Below are 13,023 nucleotides of genomic sequence, written 5' to 3' on the forward strand. Positions count from 1 at the left end.
GTATTGACAGCGACATCACCTGCAATTTGTCGTTGCGTTCTCGGCATATCTTGAGAAAGAAGCCATTACAAGCACAAAAATCGATAAACGGAAAAGACACGTCAAATGCTCAGCCCGTCGTACAGATGTCGTCAAGTGGGGAGTCTGAGTCTCTGATTCCCCCAGTTTCCCAAGCGTACGGTCACGTGTATCCACTAGCGACACACAGTGTAATGATACCCCATTTTGCCAGCCTGCAATTACTCAACTTATCAACCCGAGTTAAAGATGGTGGGTGCCCATTCCAAGCACTCCTTAAATATCTCACCCAATTCAACGCCTCTTCATCCCTTGATTTTTTTCTTATCGATTTTCTATATATACGCACTTTCTTTGAGCCGTGTCAGATACAACACTGTTACTTTCTATATTGTTTCCTATACAGTTTTTTTGTCTGTCTGATCTGAGTAAATTTGTGGGCTTTGAAATGGGAGACAGAAAAAGAAGGCTAAGTTGTAATGGAGGAGAAAATGATTCAGAGGATTCTTTGCTTTGTAAGCGGTTTTGTGGGCTGAGTCCTGAAGCTGAGGAGCTCTTGAACATTCTAGAAGATGCTGAGGAAGAGCGGAGTGTTGCAGAGGAGGAGATTGTGTGTTGTGTAATGAAGAGTCTGGAGGAGGAGATTACGTCAGGTAGTTCTGTTGAGAATGAAGCGTTTGTGGAGACGGATACTCGATCCTGTGACGTGGAGAATGAGATAAGATACTTGCTCAGTGCTTCGGATGATGAGTTGGGTATTCCGCCGAGTCCTTCTGTAAGTGACTCGCCTCTTTTTAATAACTGTGAGTCTTATGGTGGTGCTTCTGACGAAAGCTCCTCAGATATTGTTGAGAGCCTGTTCTGGCATTTTGAAAATGGTGACTGTAAATTGGCGGCGCCTGTGGGTGGTGAGTTTGAGGAGGGGCAAGAAGAAAGGGATTTTGGTGCGTGTAGTGGTTTGGTTGGGGTTTGCCAAGGAGATGTAAATTAGTTGGAAGGTTGTGTATATGTAGTGTATATGCAAGGGTTTTGAGCGTGCGAAATCCGTGTAGCCATGCCCTTTTTTCTGTGACCCTGTAATGGGTATTTTGTAATCAAGAAGATGAAGTAATGAGACAAGCAAGAACTCTGAAGAAAATATAGGGAGTTTGGGATTCCTCGTCTTTTTTCCGATATCTGTTCTCTTGCAGGTGAATAGAAAAGGTACTAAATGAACAGATAAATAAGAAGTGAAATATACAAGTGCAAAGGAACTTTAAAAAACCCGGTTTTGTAAACTACATAATATTGTTAAAAGTTTAAGAAGCTAAAGCTTTGCAGATTAAATCTCTTTAGTTTGTACTGTCTTAATTGTTAATATATATTTTTAAAAATTTAATTTGAAGCTTTAAATTACAATGAGAGACCTAAGTTGTTTGAAATTTATAAGATTACATCTTGAGATTAAGTGTGTTTAGTTTGTACCATCTTTATTTGTTGATATGTATTTAAAAAAAAATTAATTTGAAACCTTAAATTACAGTGAGATAAATTAGTAAGAAGTGTAAAATGTTTGAATGTGTTCTTTATTTGTTGATATATATTTTTAAAAATTTAATTTGAAACTTCAAATTGTAGAAATGTAAGTTGTTTGAATATGTATTTGATTATTATTAAATTAGTTATTAATTTTAATATTAAACAAAACAATTAATTGGATGATGCAACAAGAAAAAGCTACCAATATTAGTTTCAGCTTATGAACGTTAGTTTAGAACTTCTGAACTGAACATCATAATTAAAAAGATGGTTAGAATTTGTAGAACTTGAGACTCTTGCACATAATCTATCCTAGTGGTAAAGTCTTCGCAGAGTAAACCTATTCCTACTTTGTTTTTCTACACTTGAATCTAAAAAATAATAATAATAATGAAAAAACCTTATCTTATTTAGTGAGAAACTCTCACTAATATTCTCATTATTTTTCTCACCAATCTTTTCATTAGAAGAATAACTTTCTTTCTAGACTTCTAAAACTTAAAAATAAGTATAGTTAATTTAGAAAGAAATTTAAGTTTGATTATTGTAAGTCAGACAAGATCATAAATTAAAAAAAATTGCCTTTAAAAAAAAACACAAAGCAAACCTTCTATGAAAAAAACATGAAACGATAAGAACAATGAAGTGATGAAATCAATCACCTCTTAAAACGTCATTAAAATCATTCCTTCACCACCAGATTGCTTTTTAAGTTTTGATTACATGAGAAACAGAGCATCTAAGTTGGGAATATCCAAGATGGACCACAGCATTTGGGTTGGCAATATTGTAGTGGAGGACATTGTGTGCAGCATGATAAAGACATCACATGATCTTGTTCTAATGATAATGAAGCGTCAGTGGAGGCTGTGACTCGATCCTGTGACCTGGAAGGATAGACTTTTGTTCAGTGCTTCGGACAACGAGTTGGGCATTCCATCGAGATCCTACGTAAGGGAATTGACTCATCACCTTGAATTTTATGTTGCTTCTGTTGATGTAAGTTTTCCGGAGATTATGGAGAGCTTGGTCTGGCATTTTGAAGAGAGATTTTGGTGTGTAGTGGTTTGATTTAGATTTGTCAGTGACAGTGAGTGAGATGTAACTAGTCGGGAGGTTTCTATATTTTATATTCAAACACAACAGAGCAGGCTTTTTAGTGTCCGAAATACTGTGTTGCCATATCCTTTCTTTCTTTTTTTTGACCCTGTAATGGGTATTTTGTAATCAACTAGTGGAAGTAATGCCACAAGCAAGCAATGAGGAAAATATCACCATTATGAGAATCATTGTTTTTTTTAATCAAATATCTTATCTATGACAGACAAAATAGATACTAAAAAGACATCGAATGATAAAGAAATAAAAGTGAAACATGCAAATGTGAAATATAAGGCGAGTTGAAAATATTTAGAATGCTTGTGATAAAAATGTTAAAGAACTCTACTGAAAAGTTATATAGTCAGATATTGAGAAAACGGCAGAGTTTAACTAACGATTAGATAATTTAAAAAAATGAATACTTAAAGTATGTAAAGGGCGTTTTCAAGTATGTAAAGGGCGTTTTCAAGAAGAGTTTGGTGTAGTTCTAGAAAATTGACTTTTTGAAATTAAGAAAATTTAATTTGTCTGGTTGAATTTAAATTTTTTTAATTGAAGATGGTTATATCAAATCTTTTTAGATTAAACTTTCTTAGATAGAACTTCTTTAATTTTAAATAATGTCTACAATAGAATTTACTTTGCACATATAAAAAATATTGACAAAAAAATCACTTTTGCTTTACTTTTTGGAAGGATCAAATGAAGTCATTTAAAAATTCTATTTTGTAAGTATGTGGCCCTTATTATAAGCCCTTGAAGATTATTTGCAATCAAACATTTGTCACAAAACTAGAAAATAAGATAAATGGATGGAAGCTAAAAAAAAAAAAAAAAGATCTAGAAAGCTGATTCATTTTGATTATGAAAACACTCTAAATATTTAAATAATGATACGAATAATCTTTATAAGGAAAAAGATAAAAGGTAAAAAAGAAACCCAAGGAAACCTTAGGTGAGGATAAGATTAAATCATGACATGTGCTCTCATCCTATGACTTGAGACAAAATGGAACATGACCTAAATAAGCTTAATCAACAGAGTACTAAATTATTCTAACGAAAAGCATTCAACTTCATTAGGCTCAAGTAATATCGAAAGTGGATGATCAATATTTTGTAGATCACCTCTAAAGAGACAATGGCGATTATGATTTGGGTCCTCACTTTACACTAAATTTGCTTATTTCTATATCATAATTCTTGATGTATATAGCAATCAACTTCAGTAAGAGTGAATTACAAGGAGCATACACTACTTGGTTAAATTTGTTGTCCGTATCACAACTCTAAAAAAAATCATCATCTTTATGATTGATCCTCTCATAAACACTCTCCATTAAAGATGTGGTAGTTTTAATTAATTTTCATGAATAAAATGTCTAATTATAATAATCAAGGTTTGAGGAGTAGAAGCATAAGAAAATTTAGGGATTTGAGATAAATTGTTCTAGTGAGGATTTGATTATTACAATTTTGACACTTACGAGACACATTTCTTTCCAAATTTCATCTTCTCCTTTTTGATCTAGAAACCTATTTCAACAATACATAATTGGATTCTCTTGTATGACTCTCAACTTTCTCTTTGTTGAGTTGCTAAAAAAACTTAAAGGCTAAATGAAAACACATGGAATTTCCAAAGTAAACTACCTATATACGAGAGAGGACCTAGTAGTTGAGCATGTTTCAATAGTTCTTATAGCATTTGTAGATTTAATGTCTAATATTTTTAGTAATGTAGCACCAATAGTTTTGACTTTAAAGTTGTTAGTGTTGATGATGAGTACTCATAAATGTATTCCTTAGATCTGAAAAGCAACAAATAATGTGATGTCACATCAAAATACAATAAAATATGACTTAGTGCACAACAACAGATCTAACTTTTATTAAGAGATATTTTGAATATGTCAACAAAAGCATACTGATTAACATCATATGTTATTATACTGATTAACATCATATGTTATTATGTGACTATGAAACTTGAATTATAAACAAAAGACTTGCGAAATAAACTGATCTTAAAAAAATTAAGAATAAATTGAAATTTCCACAGGGTTTGTGGGTTGCACCATCTTTCGAATTTGAAATCATTTTGCCTCCGAAACCCAGCTAGTGACATAGATCGTGGTGTGGATTTGACTGCTGATGAATCTCTTTTCTTTTTGACTATTGTCCAGTGAGTGCTGCTTATGTCATGCTGACATCATTCTGGTCATGCCTTGTCTTTAACAGGTACTTATTCTCTGATTGGATCCAACGGTTCCCATGGGTGTGATCTTTTGATCCAATGGCTCCCACTAGTCAAACTTGATCACCATTTCTGACAGTCCCCAAACCCTCGTAGACTGCAAGAACTAATATTTTTACTTTTGATGTAAGTGTGGGGTTGTGTTCTTCTTTAGCTCTGCCAATGGCGAGTCTTCTGCAACTGACAGCATAACTCTTTTTTGTAGTGCTTGGGGAAATGACATGTGGCCGTTATGATGTCGCAGTGAGCCCTTCATAGTTTTGAGTCTATATTTTTTCACTTTTTTTTTTATCTTGAGGAGATCTTGAGACTTCAATCAATCTGGATGATGTGACTAGTTTCGATGGCTTTAGACTGACAAATACAATATGAAATATCATGGATATCTAGTTGAAGTATGGCCTTTGCCCTCTTCTTTATCGTGGGAGCTCTTGACTGGCACATTTTGAAGCAGTATAATCTCGACACTAGGCATATCAAATGTTGCATATTCTTTGTTGGTCATTCCATTAGCCTATAGCCCTTGGCTTCAATATGATGATGTGGATGCCCTTAGCACAAGATTCAATGACTAACATTGCAATCTTTTCATTCTTTCCTTTTTTTGATTTCATTAGTGAATGACACTTAGGCAAGCGTAGTATGGGTCTTTGATTTGTTGGATTGCACGGTATATGTTAAAAGAGAAACACACACAAGAAAATTAATAATATAGGAAAGAGGGATCTGTAGTGGATAGGGGTACCAATACATGCTATAGTAGGTGGACAAAAAGAACCTTGTAGTGGTGTAGTTCTCTATATTTATCGTCAAAAAGATTCCTTTAAATTTTAAAAAGCAACCAAGCATCTGATACCACATTAGCACATCACTAAACATGACTAGACTTAGTCCACACGTAATGATCTTATTTTTATTAGGAGCATTTTGGACACCTTCACAAAAATAAACATGTTGATGTGGCATCTTATTTGATCATGTGGACTTGAAAACAATTTTTGTAAGTAGGGGACTTGACAATCAAATTGTTGTACAAAATTGAGAGTAATTTGAAATATCCATATATGATTTTGAAAAGCGCAATGTTGGGGTGCACATGTATTGGTCCTCATCCCCTATGCATATTTATAGAATGAAGTTTTATATAAATCACACTAACTTGAGTTGGGAGCACATGAACATTTGGTTTAGAGAGCTCAAAAGCATTATACTACTTCATGTGGCTATTACATATGGTCCACTTCTTAAGGATATAAACTTAATGTGTTTTCATTGTATATTTATCCCACTTGAAAGCTAAGTACCTAACTTTGAAACCTTGAGTTATTGCCTTTTTATTAAACCATATTTTTAACATCTCTTCATGTTTCTAAAACTTTTTTTTTTAAATTCTCACTGTTCTTTAAATTTCAATATCTTTTCCATTCTAATTATCATATTTTTTCAACTCCATCTAATGAGTAGATTCTAGCATAGGTATTTCCACAAAGAAAGTTAATTTTGTTTATTTTCCATTGATTAATAGGTATGGTGAAGTTTCTAGAACTTTCTCCATAGTGATCAAGTTTATCATTAACACTTTCTTCAAGTGCGTTACATCACCTCTACCAATACACTCCTATCGTTTTGATAATTGTAATTAATTTTTTGTTGGTTGATTTAGTTAACTCATTTCCCTTAAGATGATAGTGGGATGAATTCATTAAAAGGATGCCATGTCTACATGCAAAATATATGATCTTTGCCCCCAATAAATTCCTTGTCAGTCTCTACTATCATTGTGTTTGGAACATCAAATCTTGTGACAATCTCCTTCAAGAAGTCTATGATCAAATTCTCAATGACTTCTTTTAGTGGAATTACTTTTTCTCACCTACGATAGCAATAATTGGCTATTAAGATCCACTTTTTCTTTACATTGAAAGGAGGACGAATAATGCCAATAAAGTCAATCTTCATTACGAAAATGGATCATATTTCATAATAGGTTTCAATGGAAAGGGTGCATTTCTCTTTTTACCTATAAAGAATTGGCATTCTTCACATCCCCGTACACCTATGTGTATCTATAAACATATTGGGCCAATAATATCTAGCTCTCATGGTTTTTGTTACCATTATTTTAACCAAATAATGTCCTCCTTACAAGCCTCAACAAAATTCATGAAGAAGAGTTGGTACACTTTTGGTTTTTATGAATCTTAGTTAAAATTCATAACATGAATTCTCTTGAATAATATCCCATTTATTAACTTGCATGAGATGTTATGTATGTTAAAAAAAAGTGGTGTCTCAACCTTGCAATAATAAAAGGTTACCATTGATAAATGATCACGAGGGGTTGCAAGGGAAGGGGGTGGAGAGGGTGGGGGTTTCCCCTCTTGTGCGGTATGGGGGCCGCACACCTCAACAAAGAATTTTGGGGGCAACACCCTCGAAGCCACATTTTATCTATAATTTGTCATTGTAAATCTTGACCATTTATCATTAGGTCAAAGGTCTAACAATGGATATTTTGTGCGGTTTGTTTTCTCTAGAAAACAACCCTAATTTATGAGGGAATTGTACTATGGTTGTGTATTGTGATCTATTTGAAGAGTCTAATAGTTGTTGAGTTTCCTTTGGATCTCAATTTGTGATACTCCTGTAAGAAGCTTGCTTTGCAAGTATATTGTAATTTGTTGTTGATTTTTGAATAATATATTGGGCAACTTTTGGAGTGGGGGGTTTTTCTCTGAAAAGGGTTTTCCCCACATAAATCACCGTGTTGTGGTATGCATGCTATTTATGTTTATTTAAGATTTTGTAACTGTTGTAAAGCTCTATACAAGGTTTTGTATTACCCTCCTCTCAAGGTTAGTGTAGGATGTTGTTTTGCTACTTAACTTCCTTACATTGCAATCTAATTTTTTAGGGAAATACTCAAGACAATTGAATATTGACCCATTTCCAAATAGCTTATGTTTTCTAGAAAATATAATTCATCTTGCATTTAGTTATTTTGGCATCATTGGGTTCATTAAATAGATATATTCCTTGGTAAATATGTCATCCTTTGTTAGAAATGGGCATACGGTTTTCCCTCTAATCAATCCAATGGGCTTAACATTAATATCACACTTTAGGAGATTGGTCATCCAATTAGCCTTATTTTTAGTGATCTATCCACTCATGTTGTATGTTGTTTTACTATGATGAACTATATTTGTAATAATTTTATTATTAAAAAAAAGATACCTAAATTTTTTAAGTCTCGTAACCAATGCATAAGTCTACTTTTTGACAAACTTATATTTACCTCATTATCTTGTAGGTCTAACTAGAAAATACAATTAGATAAATTAATCCTAATCAAATTCTCCTTTTTGTGTTAACAAGAGAACAATCCTATAATCTCCTACAAAGGCATAAATGATAAAATACTTTTTGAAATTGGGATAAACAATAATAGGGATTTTATAATAGCCATCTTATTTTCTCAAATTATTTTTTATCATTTCTTGTCCATTTGAAGCTTTGCTCTCACTTCAATGTACCAATGTTATGGGACATACCAACCTTGAGAAGTTTAATATATAAATGTCTTGAAAAAAATGATCTTTCATAAAATTTTGAAATTCTTTTGAAAGGAAGATAGCATAGGTTAAGATGTCTTACATAAATCTAAGAGGAGAGGAGCACAAATAAAATATGATAAAAAGTTAAGAAAGAAAATTCTTCTAAACATTCCTCACATAACACAGTGTTTATCTTTGAAAATCTTAGTCTTAAAACTCAAACCAATCATATTTATAGTAACACCAATATTTTTTTAAGACAAATAAATGTTCAAACCTTCACATGAGATTAGACCAACATACTAACCTAGAGAAATTTTGATAGCATGAAAATACCCTTTTGTAGAACTATATAACATCCATCTTGAACACTTAATAAATACAAACCAAAAAAATATTTATGCTTTAACCAAAACCATGAGCCAATCCTTTGACATAAAAATTGTGCCCAAATTCCATTTCCCTATTCTGAACAACTTTGTTGACTATTCTTTGAAAATCTTTGATACTATCACAAGTCATCACAACACTTTTATAATCCACTCCCCAAGTTAGCCACTATATTTTGGATCCACTATATTAATTCATAGATGCTTTATGATGTGCAATAAAGTGTGTCATAAGTTAGTCAATATCATATCTTATATGCTCTTACACATGTCATAGAATCATCATAAGATCTCGTGTATCTTATAATATCATAAGATGCTCTAACCCATCTCTATAAATATTAGGCACTCTTACAAATTTTCAAATAAATTAATTATACTATTGGTTCTCAAAAGTGGAATGTGTCTTTCACCATGTGAGCAACAATAATAAATAAATACACATAACAATTAAATAGCATAAATATTAAGATGTAAGGTTTATGAAACCAATCCAAATATCTTTAATTTATTGGGCCAATGATAGTTCAAGGATTTCCTTCACTCTTTCTCAATTTATATAAAGTCTCTCCTTAGAGATAATGTGGCCTAAAAATTTCCTTTAGGTACTATAAAAAATAACTTCTTCAAGTTTAGGGAGGACCCAAGCTCTCTACACCTTTAAATACTTTTCTAGATGTAAGAGGTCACTCTCCTTATGTTTTAAAAAATATTCAAGTCACATATAAAATTTATCTTATCATTGAGATTTTATAAATCAATGTTCACGATCTTCTAGAAAGTTGCACAAAAAAATTAAAATATATAAACGAAATCTTGTTACATGCAAATGTTTTAATTTAGTAGTGAATATTGTCTTATATTAGTCTTTATCATCTACCCATAATTGGTTGTAACCCATATATTCATATAGCATTAAAAAAAATATTAAATCCTTCCATAGTTTAAAAAAGCAACCTATTTAAGATAATGAATTATGATCCTTTAATGAAGCTTTGTTGTGATATCTAAAATCTATACACAAATTTATATCTCTATTTTTTTCTTATTGCCAAATTCGTCAATGTTGTCAAATGAAATGATACCCTACCAATATTGGTTCAACATTATGATTACAATGGGAATGATCTCAAGGTATGGGACCTTGCAGTTGAGATCAAACCTCTAGAGAAGGTTAGCTTCCTTTCTAAACCTAGATGCATGTGTTGAACCAACCCAACACATACTAAACCTAAGACCTAATCCTACTATATTGATTTTTTTAGGAAAAGGGGAAAAGGGAATGCATGGAAAGGAAAGAACATTGATTCACCTAGATTTAAGTGAGTTTCCTCCTACTTAAAACTACACAAGGAACGAATGAAACTACCTAAACTCACACATAATACTTAAAAGATCTCACAAATCAATATGGAGGTAAGGGATTTAACAATGACTAAGAGGGAAGAGAATATCCCCTCAAATTGGAAACTAAAAAGTCATTATTCTTTTGTCAAATGACTAGTTTTTTCTCCATTTTAGGTGCCCAAGTTGAAAAAATAAGACAAGAATGAAATGTCAAATGTTACTCATATTGTGCACACTTCCCCACATGTGCAACTTGAGTAAACTAATCGATTTTACTTTATAAGTTCCCTCTAAAATGCCAATAGACCCCTTCAACCTCTAAAACATTGAAATTGTGTAATATAATAATTCTAAAATCACATTAAATACTTTGATCGCCTTTGATGTTTGAAATAAAAAGGTAAGCTCCCCAAAATAGAGATTTTATCCTTACAACACTCCATGAGATGCTCTTAAAGCTATCGTGATGCAACATTGCTTATGGAGTTGAATGCTTTTGCATCATATAGCTCAGTAATTATTATAATAATAAAGAAGAAATGAGATTTTAATCTTTGAGATAGACCCTTTTTCCCAAATTCCACCTCCTCCTTTTTACCTAAAAGTCTATTTCAACAATGGATTACTGGATTCTCCACTTTGATCCTCATTTCTCTTCATGGAAGGCTAGATGAAAACACTGGGAGTTTGCAGAGTTAGCTGCATTCACTTTGCGAGCAAGGTTGGTGGGTTACACCTCTTTCGAAATTATTTTTCATCCGTAACCCTGCTGGTGACACAGACCAGTGGTGTGGATTTGACTACTGATGGCTCTTTTTTCTTTTTCACTATTGTCCAGTGTGTATGACATATGTCATACTGACATCATAATGGGCATGCATTGTCTTTAATAGGTACTTATTCTCTGATGGAATCTAACGGTTCCCATGCGTGTGTTCTTTTAATCCAATGGCTGCCACTAGTTAAAGTTGATCACCATTTCTGACACTCTCCAAAACCTCACTGACTGCAGAATTAATTTTTTCTCTTTTGGTTTAAATGTAGACTTGTGTTCTTCTTTAGCTCTGCCAAAGGTGAGGCTTCTGCTACTGACAGCATAATTCCTTATTTTGCAGTGCTTGGGTAGATGACATGTACCCTTTATGATGTCACACTGAGCCCTCCATAGTTATGTGCCACTTATTTCTTTCGTGTATGAGGATCTTAAGACTTGCATTCAATCTCGATGATGTTACTAGTCTGGATGCTTTAGACTGACAAATACCATATAAATATCATGGGTCGTTGATCTGGGGACTTCTCTTCGTTACCCAGTGGGTCAGATTAAGTTTTCTTCCATATTAGCCAATCGCAGGAGCTATTGACTGACACATTTTAAAGTAGCACAATTTTAATACTTGGTATATTAAATGTTGAGGATTCTTTGTTGGTCGTTGCATTAGCCTTTAGCATATGGCTTCAAATGATGGTGTGGATGCCCTTCGCGCACAAGGTGAAATGAGTGTCATTCTAGAAAAAAAATTAGTGAGCCACTTTCTTTTATCTATCAACTTTTTTTTGAAGAGAGGTCATAAATTTAAATCTGAGAGGGGGTAAGGTATGTATGTTTTGTTTGTAGCACATTTAGGTGTCCTCTGCAAGTAGTACGGGGCAGTCTCATATTGCTATAAACCAATACACAAACTGCCTGATATCGTAGACTAGGGGAAGATTACCAATAGCCGTCATAGCTAACTTCGCGCACCCACAGATCCTAAACGGTACATCGGATTTTGCTTTTTTTTTTTAGTTGTCTTCGTATGTGACTTAACTGCTTATAGCTATTGATCTGGCTTCTGGGTAGTAACGATGCATGTTGTCGAATTAGTTATGCGCACAAAGGTCAAAAAGTGCACATTTCAAAGTGTCGCCTGATAACTAAAGATGTTCTAGTAATTGTCAACTCAAAATCACTAGTACTTGTTGAAAAATGTCCCAATAGTGGTGCACAAATGATCCAATAGTGGTACACAAATGAGACAAATGTTCCAATGGTTGTGCACAAATGGGTCAATTAATTACAAAAAATGATCGGCTATTGGTACAAAACAAATTTATTAATGGTGTTTTCACTATGACAGCTATTGGGGGGTCAACATGACAATAAGGTGACGGTTATTGGAACTATGTTATCTATTGGTACTCTTCCCCTAAAAAAAGAATCTTTCTTTCTTTTCTTTTTTGATCTCATAAGTGAATAGTACTTGACAAGTTGGGCAATGTGGGGTCACTTCTTGTCTTGTTGGGTCATATGGCATATATTAATAGAGCTAGAAACACAAAAAACCAACAACAATACACACATATTTTTACAAACTTTTGTCCACATTTTCAAGAATGAAGTTTTGTATAATTTCATTGACATGGATCACGAGCACATGATCATTTGGTTAGAGAGTTTAAAAGCACTATAATGCTTCATGTGGTGATTACATATGGTCCACTCCCTAAAGATATAAATTTATTATGTTTTATTTACATCCCACTTTAAAACTAAGTAGTACCTAACCTTGAAATCTTTTTTTTTTGAAAAAAGATATTATTATTATTAATTATATAGAGTGAAATATACATGATAGCAATCCAACTATCCATTACCCTTCATCTTGAAGGAAGGAAATACAACTTGGAGATCAAAAGAACATTTGCCTTGAATCAGTATAATACATCCATAAAAATAGATTTAGAGGAATCCACACACAATTATAATTGATACAATTCTATGTTTCTGAAGCATCTATGTTGCATTCAAAGCCTGTTGTATATCCAGTGCTCAATGCATCCATCATGCTGCTCA

The 13,023-nt window shown here is 33.0% G+C and overlaps 1 protein-coding gene across 1 annotated transcript; it reads left to right on the forward strand.

The window, feature by feature from the left end:
* The first annotated feature begins 334 nt into the window (after positions 1–334).
* On the forward strand, positions 335–1,172 carry LOC131043268 (uncharacterized). Its single transcript, XM_057976463.2, has one exon. It carries the CDS (start codon positions 467–469, stop codon positions 1,007–1,009), a length of 543 nt encoding a protein of 180 aa, XP_057832446.1. The 5' UTR covers positions 335–466; the 3' UTR covers positions 1,010–1,172.
* The last annotated feature ends 11,851 nt before the right edge of the window (positions 1,173–13,023 follow it).

The sequence above is a fragment of the Cryptomeria japonica genome, chromosome 10 (assembly GCF_030272615.1).
Source record: "Cryptomeria japonica chromosome 10, Sugi_1.0, whole genome shotgun sequence".
Taxonomy (NCBI): domain Eukaryota; kingdom Viridiplantae; phylum Streptophyta; class Pinopsida; order Cupressales; family Cupressaceae; genus Cryptomeria; species Cryptomeria japonica.